The sequence below is a fragment of the Dendrobates tinctorius genome, unplaced genomic scaffold (genome assembly GCF_039654945.1).
Source record: "Dendrobates tinctorius isolate UK_male_01 unplaced genomic scaffold, ASM3965494v1 ptg000003l, whole genome shotgun sequence".
Classification (NCBI taxonomy): Eukaryota; Metazoa; Chordata; class Amphibia; order Anura; family Dendrobatidae; genus Dendrobates; species Dendrobates tinctorius.
The window spans coordinates 92,527,182-92,551,882 of NW_027361671.1; the positions used below are offsets into that span (position 1 = coordinate 92,527,182).

Genomic DNA, 24,701 nt, shown 5'->3' on the forward strand with positions numbered 1-24,701 from the left:
GTAGAGCTTTTTGGGCAAAGGCATCAACATAGAGTTTACAGAAGAAAAAAAGAGGCATTCAAAGAAAAGAACATGGTCCCTACAGTCAAACATGGCGGAGGTTCCCTGATGTTTTGGGGTTGCTTTGCTGCCTCTGGCACTGGACTGCTTGACCGTGTGCATGGCATTATGAAGTCTGAAGACTACCAACAAATTTTGCAGCATAATGTAGGGCCCAGTGTGAGAAAGATGGGTCTCCCTCAGAGGTCATGGGTCTTCCAGCAGGACAATGACCCAAAACACACTTCAAAAAGCACTAGAAAATGGTTTGAGAGAAAGCACTGGAGACTTCTAAGGTGGCCAGCAATGAGTCCAGACCTGAATCCCATAGAACACCTGTGGAGAGATCTAAAAATGGCAGTTTGGAGAAGGCACCCTTCAAATATCAGGGACCTGGAGCAGTTTGCCAAATTAGAATGGTCTAAAATTCCAGCAGAGTATTGTAAGAAACTCATTGATGGTTACCGGAAGCGGTTGGTCGCAGTTATTTTGGCTAAAGGTTGTGCAACCAAGTATTAGGCTGAGGGTGCCAATACTTTTGTCTGGCCCATTTTTGGAGTTTTGTGTGAAATGATCAATGTTTTGCTTTTTGCTTCATTCTCTTTTGTGTTTTTTCATTTAAGACAAATTAAATGAAAATAATGATACCAAAGAATTTGTGTTTGCAATCATTTTCAGGAAGAAACTGAGTATTATCTGACAGAATTGCAGGGATGTCAATACTTTTGGCCACCACTGTATGAAGGCTCTTCATTCCCACAGCCTAAACGTAACAGTTTCCATTTTTGCCAAATTCAATGACAAGAAATTGTCACTCTGACATTTACTGATTTATATTACTAATTGTACCTAATACATATTGGAAATAAGGAGTTTATTTTTAGTAATATTCATTGGTTTTATATTTTTATAATAACATTTGATGTGGCCAGTAATGCAAAGTTTTATTGCTACATTTACAGTTGTTCTCAAAAGTTTACATACCCTGGCAGAATTTTTGCTTTCTTGGCCTTTTTTCAAAGAATATGAATGATAACACCAAAACTTTTTCTCCACTCATGGTTAGTGGTTGGGTGAAGCCATTTATTGTCAAACTACTGTGTTTTATCTTTTAAAATCATAATCACAGCCCATAACATCCAAATGACCCTGATCAAAAGTTAACATACCCCATTACTGTGTATTGCCCCATTTAATATCAATGACAGCTTGAAGTCTTTTGTGGTAGTTGTGGATGAGTTTCTTTATTTTCTCAGATGATAAAGCTGCCCACTCTTCTTGGCAAAAAGCCTCCAGTTCCTGTAAATTCCAGGGCTGTCTAGCATGAACTGCATGGCTCAATGATTTTCAGGTCAGGAGACTGAGATGGCGACTCCAGAACCTTCACTTTGTTCTGCTGTAGCCAATGACAGGTTGTCTTGGCCTTGTATTTTGGATTGTTGTCATGTTGGAACGTCCAAGTACGCCCCATGTGCAACTTCTGGGCTGATGATTGCAAATTTGCCTCCAGTGTTTGCTGATAACATGCTACATTCATTTTTCCTTCAACTTTGACCAAGTTTCCTGTGCCTTTGTAGCTCACACATCCACATCAGTGCTCCACCTCCATGCTTTACAGTAGGAATGGTGTTCCTTTCATCATAGGCCTGTTGACCTCTCTCCAAATGTAACGTTTATGGTTGTGGCCAAAAAGTTCCATTTTGGTCTCATCATTCCAAATTACATTATTCCAGAAGTTTTGAGGCTTGTCTCTGTGCTGTTTTGCGTATTGTAGGCGAGATACTTTGTGGCATTTGTGCAGTAATGGCTTTCTTCTGGCAACTCGACCATGCAGCACATTTTTCTTCAAGAACCTTTTTATTGTGCTTCTTGAAACAGCACCACTAGTTTTCAGAGAGTCTAGTATTTCAGCTGATGTTATTTGTGGGTTATTCTTTGCATCCCAAACAATTTTCCTGGCAGTTCTGGACGACATTTTTTGTTGGTCTACCTGACCGTGGTTTTGTTTTTACAGAGCCACTGATTTTCCTTTTGTTAATCACAGTTCGAATGCTGCTGACTGGCATTATCAATTCCTTGGATATCTTTTTGTATCCCTTCCCTGTTTTATACAGTTCAACTACCTTTTCCAATAGATCTGTTGACAATTCTTTTGCTTTCCCCATGACTCACAATCCAGAAACATCAGTGGCTGGATGAAAGATGCAAGAGTCTGTCTGGATCTCAGAAACTCACTCAGCTTTTATGCACACACACTAATTACAAGCAAATAGGTCACAGGTGAGGATGTTACCTTTAGTAGCCATTCAAACCCATTTGTGTCAACTTCTGTGCACGTTATCAGTCCAAAATCACCAGGGTATGTAAACTTTCGATCAGAGTCCTTTGGATGTTTTGGGTTGTCATTATGATTGAAAAAGAGAAAACACAGTAGTTTGACAATAAATGGTTTCACCCAACCACTAACCATGAGTGAAAAAAATGTTTTGGTGTTATCATTCATATTCTCTGAAAAAAGGCCAAGAAAGCAAAAATTATGTCAGTGTATGTAAACTTTTGAGCACAACTGTAATTACCTTTCAGCCAATTATTCAATATTTCATCTTTGAATTTCTGTTGCCAAAGTTTTGCAGTGTTAAAAATAGTTATAATTTATATTCTCCTTCTCAAGTCTTTTTAAGATTCATTTTTTCCCCAACATTACCTTCCAGCCTAATTTCTGATCTTGCTGTGATAACCTGCATTCTGGAATTATAGTAATTAAATTAGGCACTGTGCATATTGGAAACTGCTGGATAACTAGGTAGCACTGTAGCATAGGTGCTCATAGAAGGTTCATTTCTGAGTCGACTGATTTTGTTAGGAACCCTGCTACTGAAAATGAGTAAAGAAATAAGTAAAGAAAGACCTCTTTTAAGAAAGACATTCAACTTTTTATGTAGATTTTATCTATTTACAAACACAATGGCAAATTTCACCTTCAAGAGAACCTGACTGCTGATAAATGCTGTCCGATCCATTGACACCGCAGTGTTTCAGTGTCAAACATATAGCCACTGCCTGATACAGTACATTCTGCTCACGGATTGAGCAGGATTTATCAATCGTTAGGTTCTTTTTAATAATTGTAAGGTGGCTGTTAGACACATAGTGGATGGGAGATAAAACTGAAGTAATGCTTTTAGTACATATACGACTAAAAGGGGTTAATCGGACATGACAGGTTGATTATGAGCAACTGAATGAGCTCACCGTATCTCCATCCCTGGGTGTGGTTCACTTTGTAAAATGAGACGTGTTTGTCTCGCATATGTCTGTATGTATGGAGGTGTGCAGATCTCCTGGATTGAGTGCCTTTGGTAAAGAACTAAGAAGCTGGACTCTAAGCCAGACAGGCTAATTACCACTATTGTATGGACTGTTTGCTTTATGTTTTTACCTTATGCTGGACAAGGGTTGTATTTGAGTTTCCTGTGATGTGGTTTATGAGGACTGAAATAAACAAGCCGGACTTTAAATAGAAATGGTTCCTGTTCTCCCTTAGATCGCTCCCAAATGAGTAACGTTGTTACATAATGAATAGGCAAACATGATGTTATTGATTCTTCAGCTTCATAAATACTATTGCCCAGTGTAAGTTTTGTGTGGTAGAGGTTGACAAATTGCTACACTGAATACTTTTCACAACCCTATCTGTAAATGTGAATCTATCTATAGTACTTAAAGGGCTGTTCCCACAATGGCATTTTTTGTAAAGCACTGTATTTGCATGACTATTGTTCATTTACAGTACAAGCACAAGATAAAATGTCTGCCTTTTTGTCTTTTTTTCATACCCTTCTGACTCTTTTACAAATTCAGCCTCACAGAGCTGAATGAGTGGTTCTCCTGTTATCTGCTAAAACTGCAATCTCCAGGAAGACCCTGCTTCTTCTCAGTGCTGCAGACCCCTCCATTTGCTCTCTTGTAAGACTCCTGATAGAGATATTTAGAGCTCGATATAGACAATTTTTATTTTATTTACATAGAAGAGGTGACCATTGATATTTTTTTTAATCTAGTGACTGTGACGCGCTGATCTGAATTGTGCTACAATATTCCTGTCAAATGTTTCATTAGGCCACAGTCACACATTCAGTATTTGGTCAGTATTTTACGTCATTATTCGTAAGCCAAAATCAGGAGTGAAACAGTCAGAGGAAAAGTATAATAGAAACGCAGGCATTTTTCATCCACTTCTGGTTATGGCTTACAATTATTGATGTAAAATACTGAACGTGTGAATGTGACCTTAGCCTTGCACTCTACTTATCCATCTTTCCAAGAGTGCTTCTAACCCCTTATTGGCACAGACAATTTTCATTATCAGCTTTTATTCCTCCCCTTCTTTCAAGAGCCCTAACTTTTTTTACTTTTCCATTACCATAGCCATATGAGTGCTTGTTTTTTGTGGAACTAGTTATAGTTTTGTAAGACACCACTCACTTTAACATGTAATGTACTGGAATAGGAAAATTCGAAGTGGAATAACAAACCTATATAGTTTCTTTTTTATTTAAGTGGTGAAAAAAATGTGGAAAACTATAAAAATGAAATTATTTTGTGTTGCCATTGTTTAGGACTTTGAATATGATGACGTTATACCATTCAGAGTTACATATGACTATTTGTAAGCTTTTTATTCTTTTTTTTAGAGAGATATGGCAACAGAAAAACTGCAATACTGGCACTTTGATTTTTTTTCCTATTAGCTTTGTGCACACATTGGAGTGGAAACTGATTAGAAATTCTCAAAATCCTCTTCAAAAATTCAAAACTCTTCAAAAAATTAGAGTTTCTGGTCAGTTTCATCTAAAAAAAACTCAACAAAAAGACTTTGTGTACACATAGCCTTTTACAGCATTTACCAAGTGGGTTAATTAATTTTATATTTTGATAGATCAGATTTTTAGAGACTCAGCGATATCTTATATGCGTAATAAAAAAAAAGTCATTTATTTTTCCATGAGCAACTGATTCAAATTTTCGTAGACTTTAATTTTTTTTTTAGATTTATTAAAACTTTATTTCTATTAACTTTATTACTCTAGTTTTTAGACTTATTAGAGGAATTTACATCTGCAATTATTTGTTTGCTTATTATATATTTACAATACAACAACATCCCCTATTAAGTCAATTATGCAAAAACTGGGAATCACAAGAGTTTTTCAAGCTAAAATATTAAATTTTATTGACAAAACTTATAAAACAGAGCATCATTGCCAATGCAGGTGACACAGGGCATGAATAACAATAACTCACCTTATAAATCACATTAACCAATGAGTAAATGTAAAGGTACTGTCACACTTAGCGATGCACCAGCGATCCCGACCAGCGATATGACGCGGTCAGGATCGCTGGTGCATCGCTAAGTGGTCGCCAGTGAGCTGCCACACAGGCAGATCTCACCAGCGACATCGCAGGGGACGGGGATCGTTACCTGTCAAAAATGTAGACCAACCCCCGTTCTAATTTAACCCAATATAGATAATAAACCTCCAGTGAGGAAATGGGATAAAGTGCTAAATGCTAAATAAAGTGCACAATTGCTACAACACATGTGGCGGTAAGCCTACTGCAATACACATGGTACATAAGGTGCCACAATAGACATAGTAATAAAGTGCCAAAATCATTTAGAAACTTACATTAAGTGTAAAGTCACGCTGCCCTGGCCTGCCGCCCCTACGCTCGTTACGCCGCAGCTTCTTCACAAGTAATATTAATATAACTCACAAATTACCAGAGGCAAATGAATCCCTAACTAAGGACCCTAAAAATTAACTTTTATTACTGCTATTAAAATGGAAATAATTGATAAAAAGTTGCATTGTCAGTGTGTATAAGGTGGGTTGCAACCTCAACCCCCTGACAAAGCCATTGTAACTGGTGAAACTTAGACTTAGGAGCAGTTTTTAACAGCAGTAATCAGTGTATGTGTATGGGGAATTGATGGGATATAGGTAACAGCCACACCTCACCCCATACCCCTGTATACTGTCAATTGATAGGGATAGAGCTATGAGCAACTTCATTAGACACTAGTCATGATAATAGTACCCTTGTACCCACCTTATACACACTGACAAGTGCAACTTTTTATCAATTATTTCTGTTTTAATAGTACTAATAAAAGTTAATTTTTAGGGTCCTTAGTTAGGGATTTATTTGCCTCCAGCAAGTTGTGAGTTATATGCTTCATACATGGGGACCTGACGTCGGACATACTACAATGTAAGTAAGTTCGAGAAGATATTACCGTAATTAAAGCAAAGCCTAACTAAGTCCTATCCTATTTATTGAAGTCCTAAGCCAAGCAAGAAGTGAGTCTACAGATTAGTGTCCTATCTAAACAGAGGTCACCTGGTGATTGGCAGATGGGCTCACTTACTTTGATCACATTTGTGCAAAGAACCTCTCATTTTTTACATGTGGAATAATAGGGGAATCTATGTATATAGTGTTTGCAGAGTGCTGTTGCATAATGCTTGTTTATATATCTAAATGAGCACAATCCTGGTTATTACCAATCCTTGAGGGTTATAGAAATGTCTGTAAAAACTAATCAGATAGCCATTATAGATAATGTTGGCCTGAGATGTTTCTTTTCTTGTAGGGTCGAATAATGCCTCTCATCAATGTACCTCATCTTTGCTGCAAGGTTCTCATTACTACAAGTACAAACAGCAGTTCATATTTCCAGGTAATTTCCTGACTCTATTCACGTTTCTTGTGCAAATCCTTTATCAATAAAGAAATTTCCATTATGGTGACCTCGCTGGGAGAGTTGATAATGTTAATTTATGGAGACCTATGGAGCTGAGCTCCCGAGTTTCTTCCATAATTCCTTGATCTTGGAGTTGCTTTTGATAAATATTTTAACATCACAGTGTACTTGTATGATACAGAATAAATCTCTATGCTTCGGACGCCCTGCCTTCAATGTTTGATGTGTTTCTAGACACTCATTCTACAGTATTATTGTATGGCTTGTTTGGTTGGTTTATATCTTCTGATATATAGTTGTAGATTAAGAGCTAGTATTTAATAAATATTACAAAATATAATGTTGTTACAATGTTTGTATCCTGTCAATATGGTCAACCTTGTTGTATACCACTTTAAATGTCTTTAGAAGAGTTTTTCTAAACCTGCCTATTATTTCCTATAGATGTTGTGCCTGAAGTCCCTCCCCGAGCACCTCAAGTAATCCTTCATCCTGTAAACTCTAATCCAGTGTAAGTGCTCCCTGCAGCTTCCAGTCTAATGTTCTTGTTGTTAAGAACAATTTTGGAAATGTACCCATATTTTTCTTTGTCCATAATGATAAAAAGAGTAATCTCCTGCTTATAATTTGCACAATATTATAGTAACCATTTTTATAGTATATATTGATGCATCTCAGTAGTGAAAGTACAGTTAACTGTTCTCCCAGGGGCTGATACTCCGCATATGCAACTAAGTAAGCTGTACAGGGGCCAAGGGTGAGGGAGGTCCTGTCACGTTCCATGTATTCCAGTCAGGATGCTGCTGTGATTGTCCTTTCATTTCCTAGTGTACCCTCTCTTCTTCCCACTCAAGACGTTGAAAAAACACAAAAATTGAGCTTGGTTTGAGTTGGTACACATGCGGCACATAAACGCATGTTCACATTGGCCATAAAGCATACAAACCTACAAAAGACAAAATGAGCAAAAACCCTGCTGTAACTAAATAAGTAAAAAGCAAAAAGTGCATTTAAATCAGACAGAGTTCTTAGTAATACTGTTTTTGATCAAAAATAGTATAAAAGCCGTCCCACCAACGACAAGGTGACTCTGATCAGGGCGGTCATACACTGACTAATATTAAAAACCTTACCATGTGTCAAAGTTGACCTCAGTGTGTGAATAAGGGCAGACAAAAGGACTGGTCCCAACCAGTGGACACCAGTCAGGGGAAGCCTTTAAATACAATTTCCAGCTCAGGAAAGTTGCAGAATGTGCTCCAAGCATCTCTTTGTGCTCAATAAATGATTTCATGTATGGTCAATTAATTATTTGCTTTTTTTGAAGTGTGGTCTTTCGTGGAATTCAAGCTTAATCTTTAGCATGGTAGACAATTATTCTAGCAATGAATTACTGCCCGCACTGATAAGAATAAAAGTATTTTTTTTGATTAAAGAAGTAGTATTCATCTTCTCTACAGTCATATTGTACTGGTATAAAGAGATACATCTTTTAATACTAGTACATCTCTATATACCTTTATTTAAATGGTAATTTATAAGTAAGAGATTTTTTTTCTATAAAATTGTGAAAAAAATAAATAGCTATGATTATCAAATTTTTTATATATTTTTTAATAAACATCACAAGTCACTAAATGCCATGAACATATTTTGTATCACTGTAATTGTAACAAAACCGTACAATTCATTGTAAAGAATATTTACCATGATCAGAAAATGATAGTAAAGGAAATGGCATGATTGTTGTTTTTTCTTAATTAAAAATGTTAAAAGGGAATTTACATGTTATTAAACTGCTTTAGTTAGTTAAACAGTATGAAAATAAGCAAGTTTACAGTTGACTTTACTTTTTCTATCTGCTATGGTTCATATCATATCAGAGCTTTTTTCTAACATAATGTACAACCTGTTTCCATGGAATATGTATAGAATTTACTTTTCAGGAGAAGAGTTAACTCCCAACAACCCGTCCACCTTTCTCCAACCATTTGATTTCTATACAGAAGTTAGTTCATCACCTACCCACCACCCTCTCATAGCACCTGACAAGCTGCTGTTATAAATATTGCAAAATCACCTGCCACCACCATCAGCAGGTCCCCTAATTAAGACTCTCACGGTTTCGCTGTGTGCTTGTTCAAATGCACTGGTATATCTTAATGTACATTTAGTGAAGCAGTGTAGACCCAGAACAAACCACTGATAGCAGAATGTGTTACAACAAAACTTTATAGTTCTACTAATACTGCAGCTCTGCTATTACCATAACTGAAGGAAGAGTAACCGTCCCTCCAGAAACCAGGATCAGAAAGAGCATTGAAATCTGTGTGCAGCCAAACATACAAATTGAGAATAAGCATTAAAATAAAAATATTATGCTTACATACGGTTGTAAAACTGGCACTTTAACTTTGTTCGTGGGAAAACCCGTTTATGTTAATCAACATTTTGATCAATAGATCTTTTAACAATAATAAGTTCCAAAAGCAAAAGAGAGTAAACAGACTTTACAAAATGGCATCACAGCTCAGAAACGCTTTGTCCCATAAAAGAATCAACTGCGATCCCCGACTGTAATGTCTGTATTCTCTTTTGCCCCCTCCCTGCCCAGGAGCTGTGGTACGTTCAGACCATGTTCCTGTACGGTCAGACAACATTACACAGTACACAGCAGGGACACATTTATAAGATTATCTGAGCACAGGAACAATTTTTTAAACCCATTCAGTTGTGGAAGTTATTTTTATTCTAAGATCTATTATTAAAATGTGCTTTCTTCATGGAAAAACCCCTTTAGGAAAATTGGAAGAATTTGTCATATGTGCTCAGCTACTCCCCTTCCCTGTGAAGCTTCACTCACCTGTCAAGAAGGTGGTGGATTTGACTGGCACTGGCTTACAAAATACCAAATGATACAAATTTTTTAGACAATTTTGTATCATTTCTAACAGTTTTATGCTAGAAATCTAGTAAAAATTGTTTGATGAATGAGGGCCAAAGTTGGTATTGCATTTCATAATTCCCATTTGACAGCTAACTAACATTTGGCAGCAATGTTTTTCACCCAAAGAAGGGTGGCAAAAAATAAAATGCTAATGTGCAGCACTCGGCAGAATCCGCTACAAATTGAATAAAGTTTTGCAGTGTAGCTTTGTTCATTGGTTCGAGCTGGCTACTGCTGGGGCTAGTAGCAGCTGATCGGTGAGGGTGCTGATATTGAAGACCTAGCCTACAGATTGTCAAACCAATGATGGTTTTTACTCAAAACCTATGAAAATTACCCAATTGTTATGTATAAGATTTAGCAAAATTCTGGGTTTAACCCTCCATTGTACGGATAATGTAATCAACATGATATGACCAGACAACTCCTTTTTAGTGATAAAAAAAAACATAGAACACTTTTATGGGTTAAGGAGGAATTCAGTGTTGAGTAAGTCTCATTGTTTTGGTAGGTAAGCTTGTTTTAAGCCTTATGGATTCCAGTTCTTTATATGGATAGTAATAAAAGGCAATATAAATGGGTGATAGAATTATTATATGCTTACTGGAGCCCCAGGTTTTAATACATTGCGGGACCCAAGATGAGTCTAAAATGCACAAAGTCTAAAGTCAGATAAAATTGGCTGCCGAGGAACAATGTACCCAAGCTGAAGGGTACATTATTTTCATTATACCTAATCCCAGGTACAAATATGTAACTTTATCATTTCTTGATCCTTTCAAGATGTGCTTGTTCTCACTTTGACTATTTTATATTTTGCTATTTGAGGTTCCAAAGTAATTTTCTCAATTTGGCATCTTGAATGTCTGGATTACATAAATATGCTTTAAAGCTGCTTGTCTACCTTTTCAACTGAAGACTAAAACATAAAAAGAGATTTAGTATTTAGCTTGGGAGACCAAATAAAATAACAGATATAAATTAATCCTCCGGCAGGGTGCAGTGTGGGCAGCTGTATAAACAGAGAAAATAAAATGAATTGGCAATCACTTGGGCTCCTACCTCTGTAATTTTTTTCTGCATTTACATTTTATCCGTAGTGCCACTACCTGATCTTGCCAGTATTTAAAATGTGCAGCTTTATTTAATAAGGTATCCAAAATCCGAATGCAAACATGTTCATCTTTGCTCTTAGCGGGTTTAGGAACTGCACAGGTTTGATAAATATCCTGTGCACTCCAATCCTGTTTGCGAATATTGATATCTTCTTTACTTTGGCATATATTCTGTACGCATATTGAAGTACTATGGATATGGATATTCAACTTGCTGGGTTTTTTTTATTTTTATTTTTGCAAAAGATGAACATTACCATTTTAGCACAATTTTTTGTTTTAAAAATAGAAAAGAAAAATCACAAAACCGATAATTTTTTGTTAGCCTGTAGATTAAGGTTCAGATCTACAGATTGTAGATCCCAACAGAGATCGCCTTGACATTAGCAGATGTGCTCACATAATTTGATTCAATGTGTGGAAAGAATTTCACGTTTTTACAGGTGCAGCAATAATGGAATTCATATATATGATGTTTGCATAGTGCTGTTTCTTAGTGTTTGTTCATACAGTATATCTATATGAACACTTGTTTTCATGAACACTATGTTAAGTACATAAAGCATTTTTTTGTAATAATAAAATATGTGCTATCAACACTGTACCAGTGGGATAACGTAGGGAAAGGGTGTGGCTGCTCTGGGGTGAAAATTTTTTATTAAAAGAACAAATTAAAAAAATCAAAGTAGTTGTGGCGTTGCTAGTGCTAAAGATCTGGGGCAATGCAAATTCTTTAAATTTCCAGGCAAGCACCAATTTTACTGTATTGGTGTCTACATGACGCTGATACAATTTGACCATGGTGGAGCAGGGAGCCTAAGGCCCCACCTCTCCCTATCCTGTAGGTGTAAGGGGCTCAGGGCGGCAGTCGTAGGCGATGGGCAGCTGTTCTTCTACACCCTGGAAAATAATGTCATGTCTTGTGGTTTGTGTGAAGTGCATGACACGCATTATGTCCTGAAGGATAGAGTTGGGCGAACCTGAACTGTAAAGTTTTGCATCCGTGCTGAACAAACACCTGGAAGTCCGTGGTACTGTTCGGGTTCGGCCCCCCCGGGTGTTTGTCGCCCTGTTATGTGCATGACCGCACTGCTAACACTCCTTCTATGAGACACCTATTCATTATTAATCCTATAGTTATATTGTAAATAATCACACAGCCAGAATAAAGTCCTTTAATTGAAAGAATGACAGAGACTCCTTTAATGATTCTAAATTAAACCACACTCACATCATCGACCATTCCATTGAAGTTATTGCCTCCTGTAATAAAACAAAAATAAAAAACAACCATATCCCTCACCTGTCTGTCGTTCTGTCCCATGTTGTAATTCATGTCTGGGAATAAACAGTTTTCAACCTGAACAGTGCCAAGCTGCAACCATCCAGGCTGAGAACCACCAATGAATGAGCTGCTGCGAGCGCAGCAACAGTGACTAGCGGTGACATCATCGAAGTTACCGCTGGTCACTGAGGCAGCTTTCCCAGCCGGGCCCGTGATTTCACCGCAGTTCACCAGGAGAAATTTCTCAAAGTGAACTCTGAGCTTAGTGCTACACTGTGAGACTTTCTCACTGTGCTAGCGGGGATCTCACCGAGGTCACCGCAGTTCAGGGACCGGTGGGAACGTCGATGATATCACTGCAGTAGGATACATTGATAACAGTTCCTTCAACCTGTGCTGTCCTTTCCTCTGATGGCACTCCCTAGGATACTGTCCAGTACCGCAGCTTCCCTGAATCCCAACCTAATTCCTGTCTGTGAATCCCCATCCGTTTTCCCGTTTAGGGATGAAGACAAGGCTGGCTCCTCCATACCTTTTTCAGGCCGTTGGCATCGGACATTCTGAAATGAACCACTGGACCTGGTTGCAGCCGTCCTCATGCTGCTCCCTTTTTCTCTCTCTGTTCTCCTTTGTATCCGTGTTACTTTCAGCCTTATGACTGTTCCCACAAAACTCTTATCTAGAGCAATCTTATCTCCAACTATATGCACTCCATCAGTAAGTGTCCCCCCTTATAAAACCTGTGCCCCTCCGTAACTGGAGGCTCCTAAACTGTGTTAACCATCACCTTACTGTCTCTAATTACTTCTTGAACTACAGTGCCCTCCACTGTACTCCCCAATTACTAACTATCATTTCTACATCTTATCCTTAGATCTATGCCCTAATCTCTTACTCTAATATTTTCCATAGTCGTGTTACAATATCATAAAACACATATGAACAATAAACAGGAATCATCCACAATAAAACAATTATCATATTATATAAGCATTATTCACATTACTACAAGAAGCGTTCCCGTTTTATAAGGAAAGGACTAAAAGCATGCTTGTACCAACTGTGTCGGCCAGCCTTGTGTGCAGGGGAGAAAAGGACTCAATCACTCAGATTATGTGACTATAAACTTTATTTATTTTTTGGGGGTAGGGGTTGCAAAAATGTGGTATTACTTTTTGGGGAGGCACTCAGAAAACAAAATTTATTTTTAAGGGGGTATTAATACTTTATAGATGGGGCACTCAGGTGGCATGATTTGCTTTAAAGGTGACTCATTGGGTATTATTAGTGGGTTAGAGTGTTAGAGTGTGCAATACTTGTCACAGTGCACACAATTCATGCTATACTATTGCACAGTCCCAAAGCTACAGTGGGTACAGAAAGTATTCAGACTGCTTTAAATTTTTCACTCTTTGTTACATTGCAGCGATTTGGTAAATTTAAAAAAGTTAATTTTTTTCTCATTAATGTACACTCTGCACCCCATCTTGACTGAAAAAAACAGAAATGTAGACATTTTTGCAAATTTATGAAAAAGAAAAACTGAAATATCACATGGTCATAAGTATTCAGACCCTTTACTCAGTATAGAGAAGAAGCACCCTTTTGAGTTGGTACAGCCATGAGTCTTCTTGGGAATGATGCCACAAGTTTTTGACACCTAGATTTGGAGATGCTCTGCCATTCTTCCTTGCAGATCCTCTCCAGTTCCGTCAGTTTATATGGTGAACGTTGGTGGACAGCCATTTTCAGGTCTCTCCAGAGAAGCTCAATTGGGTTTAGGTGAGGGCTCTGGCTGGGCCAGTCAAGAATGGTCACAGAGTTGTTCTGAAGCCACTCCTTTGTTATTTTATCTGTGTGCTTAGGATCATTGTCTTGTTGGAAAGTGAACCTTCGGCCAAGTCTGAGGTCCAGAGCACTCTGGAAGAGGTTTTCATCCATGACATATCTGTACTTGGCTGCATTCATGTTTCCTTCAATTGCATCTAGTCTTCCTGTCCCTGCATCTGAAAAACACCCCCATAGCATGATGCTGCCATCACCATGTTTCACTGTTGGGATTGTATTGGGCGGTTGATGAGCAGTGCCTGTTTTTCTCCTTACACATACTGCTTAAAATTATCATCAAAAAGTTCTTTCTTTATCTCATCACACCAGAGAATCCTATTTCTCATAATCTGGGAGTCCTTCAATGTTTTTTTTTATCAAACTCTCTGCGGGCTTTCCTATGTCTTGCACTGAGGAGAGGCTTCTGTCGGGCCATTCTGCCATAAAGGCCCGACTGGTGGAGGGCTGCAGTAATAATTGAGTTTGTGGAACTTTCTCCAATCTCCCTGCTGCATCTGTGGAGCTCAGCCACAATGATCTTGGGGTTCTCCTTTACCTCTCTCACCAAGGCTCTTCTCCCACAGTTGCTAAGTTTGGCTGGACGGCCAGGTCTAGGAAGACTTCTGGTGGTCCCAAACTTCTTCCATTCTTACATACACTATATAAAAAGACACATATGCATGTTATTCTCAATATCTGACATGAAATCAGAATAAACCTTTCCCATTTTAGGTCAATTAGGAATACCATAATTATTAATATTTGGTTTCAACTGTATATGCAGGCTCTGGAATGCTTGTCCTCTTTCCACCAAATTACTTCCAGTATTTACAACTTGGGGGGAACTCCAAGGATAGGTCTCTTTATCTAAAACCAATAAGGTTTAACTAATCTTAAAAGGAATGTTGAGATGTTGTGAAGAATCGATTTCAGGAAAGTTTTGTTTGAGTACTTATGCGACTCTGTTCAATTTGGTATAGTATATCATATTATGTACTGTATAGTATATTTTTAGATGACCACTGTCCATATGCAGTATTACATTCACTGCAGTGCAGCCCATTCAATGTGACGTCATCCTTCTCTACTACATTTTCCGTTAGGGATTGCTCACACTGTGCACGCCTGGGGAGTTCCATCTGAATCTTTATAAATGAAATTGAGATAGATACCCCAATGGAACTGAAATGACACAATTACAGATCATATGGACTCTGAAAAGATGATGCAGATGTAAACACCAGTCTTCCTGTATAAAAGCAATGTGAACAGGACCTTGTAGCAGTTTTGCAGGTGAAAATACCCCATACTAACTTCCAGATCTGCCCTGTTCCTTGCCACCAGTCAGTTAATTTTTCTGAGGGTATGTTCACACTGGGCGTTTTTGCTGCGTTTTTTTTGCTGCATTTTTTTATGCTAATATTCAGCTGCTTTTTACATTACCAGCAAAGCCTATGAGATTTCAAAACTCTCATGTACACTATGTCATCAGGATTTTGTGCTTTGCTGCGTTTTTTGAGACATAGAGCATGTCACTTCTTTCCTCGTTTTTTCAGCGCAAGGTATCATTATTTGCAGCGTTGTTGCTGCTGAAAGTCAAGGACATTAGCATGGACAAATAGGAAAAAAAACGCACCAAAAAATGCACCTAAACCTGCATTTTTGCCGCAGCTTCTTTCCTGCCAAGAACATCAGGTTTTGCTGCAGAAAAAAGCAGCAAAAACACCCTGTGTGATCTTACCCTTATGTAGCAAACCTTATGCCAACTTCAATCCAACTGGCTGCTATAAAAACTATAAACTTCTGCCATTATAGTGACATAGAGACAAAGATGAAGGCAGAAAACTGCCTGATCCATGTGTCACTTGACAATTTTGACAGATTATTACTAGAAATGTCATCGTCATTACCAAGAGCAAGTTGGCAGTTTAAGGGTGTGTGCACACGCTGCGGATTGTCCTGCGGATTTTTCCACGCGGTTTATCTGCAGTTTTTCTGTGGTTTAGCCTGCGGTTTTCCCCTGCGGTTTGACACCTGTCATGGAGCAGGTGCCAAACCGCAGCAGAATCCGCACAAAGAATTGACATGCTACGATTTTGAAACCGCCGCAAATCCGCGTGGAAAATTCTGCACTGTCTGCATAGTGGTTTTCATTTTTCATTGATTATAATAGTACTGTAGAAACTGCTGCGGATCGGCAGGACCAGAACCATTGCAGATTCACAGCAGAATCCACAGCGTGTGCACACACCCTAGGTCTTCAGATATGGTAAAGATTAACTAGCTGCAGATTGGCTCGTTGTAGAGCATGCATTTATGATGACTACAAGAGGCATCACAGAACTTCACGGGAATGTATAGAATGAGGACATTTCTCACTACAATGGAAAGAATGCGTCAGAGGAACAAAGTCATTTTACGTGGATTATAGCTGCTGATCAGCTTCACTTCTCATAACATTATTGACTTTACCTGCAGTAAATCACTATAAATACATGCAGTGTGTGTGCCAGGGAGATTTAGTATATTGTAAGAGTTGTGATGCTAAGGCTACGTTCACACAACTATATTTTCGGTCTGTTTTCAATCCATGATAAAAATACTGACAGCACTCGGAGCGCAACATAATCAGGTCCCATCTTAATCAGCGTCTGATTTTTAAGGATACACTGCAATTCTTATACGTACAATACTATATGTGGTCTTGTAACTTTTATTAACTGCTGCTGTATATAAATGAATGTATGGATGACAATACAGAAGAAATAATTTGCATTTTTTCTGGATGAAAATCTGACAATTTTTTTATACATTCGTGTGGACAACTAGAGCCTACCAGAAATGAAACAAAATCTAAAAAGTAAAAAAAAAAAGATTGAAAAAAATAAAGAACAAAGCAAGAATCAATTTGAGTTCAAAACTATCAGAGATGGTGTGTGAGAGCTAGAAACCTGAACAATAACTTAATTTAAGAATGCAGTGCCACGTAAAAGTTTGGGCACCCCTGGTCAAAATTACTATTATTGTGAACAGTTAAGCAAGTTGAAGATGACATGATCTCTAAAAGGTTTAAAGTTATAGATGACACATTTCCTTTGTATTTTATGCAAAAAAAATATTGTCGTTTAGGCTGAGTTCACACGTGGCTTTTTTTCGCGTTTCCGCGGCGATTTTGCCGCGAAAACGCGAAAAATAAGCATCCCATGCATTCCTATGGGATTCCGCAATGCTGTGCTAATGCTGCTGTTTTTACCGTGGCGGAATCGCTTCACGGTAAAAACCGCAGCATGCTCATTGATTTGCGGAATCGCGGCGATCCCGCACCCATAGGAATGTATTGTTCCGCTTACTTTCCGCATATGGCTGTGCACACCAAGCGGAAAGTAAGCAGAACATTTGCGGATGGTACCCACGGTCCGGAGGAGAGGAGACTGTCCTCCGGGCTCTGGGCACCATATCCCTGTGAAAAATAGAATTTAAAAATAAAAAATATTGTTATTCTCACCCTCCGGCGTCCCGCGCAGCCTTCCCGCCTCTCTCCACGCTCTCGTTCCCAGTAGTCCTTTGCGAAAATGCCCGCGATGGCGTCCGTTCTCGCGGGATCGCGAAGTCTCGCGGTCATTCGCGCGACGACATCGCATTTTCGCAAAGGATTACTGGGAACGGATGCGTGGGACGTCGGAAGGTGAGAATAACACTGTTTTTTATTTTGTTTTACATTTTATCTTTTACTACTGATGCCGCATAGGCGGCCTTAGTAGTAAAAAGTTGGACACACTTGTCAAACACTATGTTTGACGAGTGTGACCAACCTGTCAATCAGTTCTCCAAGCGATGCTACAGATCGCATGGAAAACGCTAGCATTTTGCAAGCTAAATACGCTTCCAAAATGCTAGTTTTTCCGCGGGAAAATCGCGGGAATTTAAAATGCGATTTTCCCGCGGACTGGAATTCCGGAATTCTCGCGGTAATTTCCACGAGAGTTCCGGTACATGTGCACTTAGCCTTATTGTCAAAATTACAAAAAGGAAAATTGGCAGATGCAAAAGTTTGGGCACCCTGCATGGTTAGTATCTAGTAGCACCCCCTTTTACAAGTATCACAGCTTGTAAACGCTTTTTGTAGCTAGCCAAGAGTCTTTCAATTCTTGTTTGAGGGATTTTCATCCATTTTTCCTTTGAAAATTCTTCCAGTTCTGTGAGATTTCTGGGTCATCTTGCATGCACTGCTATTTTGAGGTCTAGCCACAGATTTTCAATGATGTTCATATGTGAGGACTGTGAGGGCCATTGTAAAACCTTCAGCTTGCACCTTTTCAGGTAGTCTATTGTGGATTTTGACTGTGTTTGGGATCATTATCTATTTGTAGAAGCCATCCTGTCTTCAACTTCAGTGTTTCTACAGATGGTGTTATGTTTGTATCAAGAATCTGTTGAAATTTCATTGAATCCCATCCCTCTACCCATGAAATGTTCCTTGTGCCATTGCCTGCAACACAACCCCAATGCATGAATGATCCACCCCCATGCTTAATGGTTGACAAGATGTTCTTTTCCCAAAATTCTGTGTCCTTTTTTCTCCACATATAGCTTTGATTATTGTGGCCAAAGAGTTTTATTGTAACCTCAACGGTCCGCGGGACTTGTTTCCAAAATGCATCAGACTTGTTTAGATGTTCTTTTGCATGCTTCTGACTCTGTATTTTATGGTAAGGACGCAGAAGAGGTTTTCTTCTGATGGCTCTTCTATGAAGGCCATATTTGTGCCGGTGTCTCTGAACAGTAGAACAATGTACCACAACTCCAGAGTCTGCTAAATCTTTTTGAAGGTCTTTTGCAGTCAAGTGGGGATTCTGATTTACTTCACTAGCAATCCTGCAAGCAGCTCTCACTGAAGTTTTGCTTGGTCTTCCAGACCTTATCTTGAACTCTACTGTTCCTGTTAACTGCCATTTTTCTTAATTACATTTCAAACCGAGGAAAGGGCTACTTGAAAACGCTTTGTTCTTATAGCCTTTTCCTGCTTCGTGTGCCTCCACCATTTTAATTTTCAGAGTGCTAGGCTGCTGCTTAGAAGAACCCATGGTTGCAATTTTTTGGCACAAGGTTAGAGGAGGATGAGTTTTTATAAAGTTAGAAAACTTGAATCATGTTGATGGTGAACAAGCCATAACCCTAACAGACTAATTGAGGTCTGAAACCTTGGTTAAAGTTATCTGAGCACACAAATCACCAAGAGTGCAAAAACTTTTGCATCTGCCCATTTTCCTTTTTGGAATTTTTAAAATGTACAAAATTACTATTATAATATTATTGTTATTTTTGGGGGGGATAAAAAACAAATGAAATATGTCATTAACTTTAGGCCTTTTAGAGATCATTTACTCTTCAACTTGCCTAACTGTTTGCAATAACAGTAATTTTGACCAGAGGTGCCCAAACTTTTACATACTGCTGTAACTGTTCACACAATGGTTTCTGATTTGAACTGAAAGTCTTCTCATATAAGAGCAGCTTTTAAAACTATGCTAAAAGGTCTCTGCACTAAAGCCATTTTATAAACTGATTTTTTCACATCTGCCAAACCATTTTGTAAAAACAGACACAAATAGCTGGAAGCAATTGAGGTTAGAAGCGTACCATTGGGTTGATATTTACTTCATTTCTCCAGAAAACATCCATCTTCCGTGCCAAGACAGACTTTTCAAAGAAGGAAAAACATTCATTTCACAGGAAGGGTGTGGTAACCTTGAGCATGATCTCAGTCTATAGTTCTCCTACAGATGCTCTAGTTTGGAACACATATTCTTTACCCCTCTTTTCATGGCTGTAAGAAGAAACCGAGACCCCAAGTTAAAACTGTAACCCCATTGCACCAAAACCATCTTAATCAATTCAGAACATGAATAACGTAGGATTTTTTATTGTCTCTACCCCTTGACATGCGCCATATGCCATTTGTGTCTACCCCATGACTTTCTATAATGCACATAGGGCTATATGTTATATTAGATGGACAATGAAGATGGAATTTGCAGTCATGTCACAGCACGGGGAACATTCACACAGGAGTGTTGCTACATAGATACAAACAAACATCCTTTTTACAGAGAAACAGAGCTCCTTCTGTACTGCCATCCATTTTGGGTGGTCATCCTAGAAGTCAGTGTTGTAGTGAGGCTTGCACATGACTAGGTATGTAAAGCTAAAACCAGAATCTTCTTCAAAAGGAAAACACTTTATTTGTAAACCACTTTTTCAGGAGTTCTTGCTTCTTAGTCATGCAAGAAAGGAGACTAGGTGGCTGATTGAGAGGCCCTCAACTGAGGGACTAAGGGATTAAGATTTTCCTTAATATGACCATCATAGACACCATAACACACAGATAAATGGATATTTTACTCAGCAATTTATTCTGAAAAGTTTAATTCACTTGACTAAGTTGCATAAGAACGATTATAAAAGTAATGTCCCAATGGTAGTGGTCTTGTTACAGATTTCACAACCGGGTTCAGGAGCTTGAAGTTCTGCCCCTGAGAATACACTTTAGAAAATGTATGAAAAGCAGACACCTTAATCTTCTGATATGTTCCTGCTAATGCTTAATGTTATGACTTTAATAGGCAAATTTAGAAAATCACAAATTCTATTATGTTAATTGTCCTGTTCCCATGACATTATCCAAATATCAGTAATTACAACAGAATTTTTTATTATCTGTTCCAGTAATGAAGGAAATCCATTACTTCAAATTGAAGTGGAGCCAACATCTGAGGTAAATAATCGCATTGGTTCATGTCTTGAGGGATTGTAAAGTTTAACATTGTTTTTCTTTTTATATGTTACAAATTGCCAGATTATTATAGGACATATTGTAAAATATAGATTTTTACAAAGATGTAAGCACTAGAGTTGAGCGACTTTGGTCGGATCGGGTTTCATGAAACAAAATTTGTTTCAGGTGAAACTGGTCCGACTAGGGCAAAAAAAGTCGGAGTTTCGTCCGAAACCCGACCCCAATGCAAGTCAATGGGGAATAAAAGTTGGCATTGAGTGGATGAATGTCATCCACAACCCGATCCGACCAAAGTCGCTCAACTCTCGTAAGCACCATAGATCTGCCGCAGATAAGTTTGGGCTTTGTTAAATATTTCTTTTGGAGCACTGGATCAGTGGTAGCTGTAATGTTCTTGCTTTTAAATTACCTTGGGTCAAATTATTTTAATAATTTTAATTTTTTTTTCATTTTCACCTCCAAAGTGGTATCACCTATTATACTTACAGCTGCCGTCTCTTCTCGCCGCCGCTCCGGTCCTGTTCTACCATCTAGTGACCCCAGCTCCTGATTGACAAGAAGTCAGAGGTAATAATCACTAGCATTCAATACAAGTGTATAAGAACCTTGTGCTGGTTCTCATAGACTTACATTGGGTAGTGACTTCCAGCTCATACAGTAAACACCGTAGATCCAGTGGGTCACAACCTACAAAAGATGATCAGAGCGGCACCGAGAACAGCTGAAGACGGCCGCATTTAAGTATATTACTAGAGGCGGGAACGTGCATTAGTGATACCACTCCAGTGAGGAAATAAAGAAAAATACTGGAGTGGTGCCTTAAAGGGGTTTTTCTGGAATATTTATCACATATTGACAAAAAATACCCTAGAGGTCTTACTGCTGGAACCTGCATCTGTCTCGAGAATAAGACCGCACTCTGCTCTGTTAGGGATAGAAAAGCTCCAACAATTGCTGACAATAACAACCTATCGGTATGCCAAAAATGTCCAAGATGGAACAAATCTTTTAGTGCAAAAAGTGCCTGATACAAAGCAAACAGTCCAGGCATAACTCTGCAACAGTCCAGAATCATGCTTGGCCTAATAGAGTGGGGTCGGAGCTGTTTCATATTAGCGTGGACCTTTCTCTCCAATATGCTGCCCATATTCAGGTGACCGCTAAGCATTAAAACTTGGATTCTCGTAGCATTCATAATGTCAGAGGAACAAAATAAATTGTTGGTAACTGTAGAATAGAAGAATATAAAGAGTAATGTGTGTTTGGACTGTCAATTAATGAATGGTCTCTCCAGATTCAGGTACTTCAAAAGCCTTATTTATCAAAGCTTTCACCCCAAAATTCTGGTGTAAAAGCTTTGAAAAGTCACAAAATTTGGGCTCAACTTGGAGATAAGCCAACAGTTTGCAACTTTTGGTGTCTTTAACCACTCGTCAATTCAAGGTGAGCGGTGACATTTGCTACTCCCCAAATCTTACTCCAGCAGAGCAGGAGCATGATGCGTGACAAGGTGCACAGAGCAATACATGTCACTTGTCCTTTTTATGAAGCTGGAATGTCTAACTCCAGCATACCTCCTCATCAAGACCTACATGATGAATTGGGCTTCTTTTGCACTGTACAAACAATGCAGTAGCTGCTGTATCTCAGGACTACCTTCTGCGTGCTCTTTTTCGCCAATTAGCTTCTGGCTTATTTATTTCATGGCAGATAATATTTTACCTTCCTTAGCAATTGTATAGTGCTTTGTTCATTATTTTTTGTTAAATATTATTTTAAAAGTTTGCAAACTCAAATACTTTCATTTTGTACCCTCCGATTTAAAACCATACAGTTAAATCTGGCTGCTGGAGGCAATTCTGTGGTTTTATTTCTTTTCATTTTAAGGCATGACCCCCAAAATCCTTTGAAGTGCTGCCAGATGTCCCAGCAGGGTATTATGCTGATCATTGTTCTAAAATGAAATATTTATTTTTGTTTTTCTTTATTTCAACAATTTTGTTCCATAAATATTAACTCCTATTGCCCGAGGAGCCCAAGATTATGATGGGAACGGAAAGGAGCACAGATGTATTTAGTGACAAATATTTAAATCCATGGGCATAACTTAAAATGATGTGAATGTAAATGTGCAAATAAAATAAAAAATTCCACACAATACCGACAATGTCTTCTTCTAAGGGTTTTTTTTCATAGAAGCTCCAGCACTGTCTTAATGATGCTGTCCTCTGATCTTTGTCTACTTGGCCGCAGCTATGATGTGCTATCTACACATATGACTGCTGCAGCCAATCACTGAGCTCAGTAGGGTATGGCATGAGACCGATGAACCTAGTTATTTGCTGCTACTGTCACATGACTAGATGGCACGTTATTCCTGCAACCTAGAAAGCAGAGACCAACATGGTGTACTGTAGTGGCGGCACTAGAGTGGCAGGTGGAAATAATATGTGAGTTATTTTGCTTATTTATCACACTGTCTGCCTTTTGACATTTTTTTGCTTTTGGAAAACCCCTTTAAAAGTTGTTTGCTTTTTATGCCTCTTTTGTTAGAGATTTCCTTTGATGATAAGCTGTTTGCTGGTTGTTCATTATTCTTAGAATGAAGAAAGCAATGAGAAAGCAGAGGAGTCCGAAGATGACTTTGAAGAGATGAACCACTTATTACTTTCAGCCAGGAACTTTCCCCGCAAAGCCAGCCAAACCAGCATATTTTTGCAAGAATGGGACATTCCATTTGAGCAGCTGGAAATTGGGGAGATGATTGGCAAAGGACGCTTTGGTTTAGTGTATCATGGGCGCTGGCACGGTGAAGTGGCCATTAGGCTCATTGACATCGAGCGAGATAATGAAGACCAGTTGAAGGCATTTAAACGGGAGGTAATGGCTTACCGACAAACACGACACGAGAATGTGGTACTCTTCATGGGAGCCTGCATGAGCCCTCCACACTTAGCAATCATCACCAGGTAATATTCCCATGTCATGCTTACAAATGCTGATGAAGTGTATGGTCTTGTGATACAGCTTGTTTATCCACATTTACTATTCATACTGTATTGTAGCCAATATTGCTGCCACAAATACAGATTAGACAAGGATCCACTGCAAGTTTTTCAATCTGCATTGGCCATTGATAAAATGTGTTACTAATGTAGACCGTTCTAGTACATGCTTAAATCAATTTTGCCCTCTATTATAGAAGGGCGATATATTAGCGGACTTCCAATAATTTGGGCCTTATTCATGTAACACAACAATCGGTCCTATAACTGTTGTGACTTTGCACTTCCAGTATTTTTCATAGACTTAATGGAGAGTGGAGTGTACAAGCACAACCACTTCTTAGCTAACTGGTCATAATATTCCAACTCAAGGGGTATCATGGATTTGTGGCCCTCCTGAGGCTCAGTCGCCACAGAGGTACTGCACCTCCTCCTGAGGTTTGGTACCCCACCATCCAGGTAAGGTGGAGACTCCTGACCACGCTCCAACACCTGCACCCGACACCACAAATTAGTGTAGCAAAGGACCTTCGGCGGCTCCCTGCTTGGAGTATAGCAAAGCACCCATTGGTGGCTCCCTGCTTGGAAAACGAAACGTGCTGGGAGGTGGGTGGAGTTAGATTACATTTCAAGGAGCGGGAAGAGTTTGAGTTAGTTAGTCAGTAGTTGGTTGGAGAGAGAAGAAGATCCCTAGAGAGAGGGATAGATGGATGGAGGTGCTGCAGCAGATCCCAGTGATCTGAGTCTGCTGGCACGGGAAGGAGAGAAAGAGAGCGCAACATAGACTGAAAGCTTGACTCTCCATAGAAAGAAAGGATTAGTACGGAACGTGAGGAGTAAAAGAGAACAGAGGACGTGGGTGAGAAGCGAACCCTTCCTAGAAGTTCTAAGCGCAAGGCCAGGGCCCGGTCCCCA

General features: G+C 38.9%; 1 protein-coding gene across 2 annotated transcripts in view; it reads left to right on the forward strand.

Annotated features, from left to right (window-relative positions):
* The window catches only part of KSR2 (kinase suppressor of ras 2), an 887,084-nt gene that overhangs the window by 631,910 nt on the left and 230,473 nt on the right, over positions 1 to 24,701 (forward strand). For both annotated transcript variants that reach the window (XM_073560006.1, XM_073560082.1), the window contains exons 11-14: positions 6,701 to 6,787; positions 7,256 to 7,322; positions 20,712 to 20,760; positions 23,383 to 23,750. In XM_073560006.1, coding sequence (XP_073416107.1) covers positions 6,701 to 6,787; positions 7,256 to 7,322; positions 20,712 to 20,760; positions 23,383 to 23,750 — 571 coding nt within the window. The remainder of the gene's footprint in view (positions 1 to 6,700; positions 6,788 to 7,255; positions 7,323 to 20,711; positions 20,761 to 23,382; positions 23,751 to 24,701) is intronic.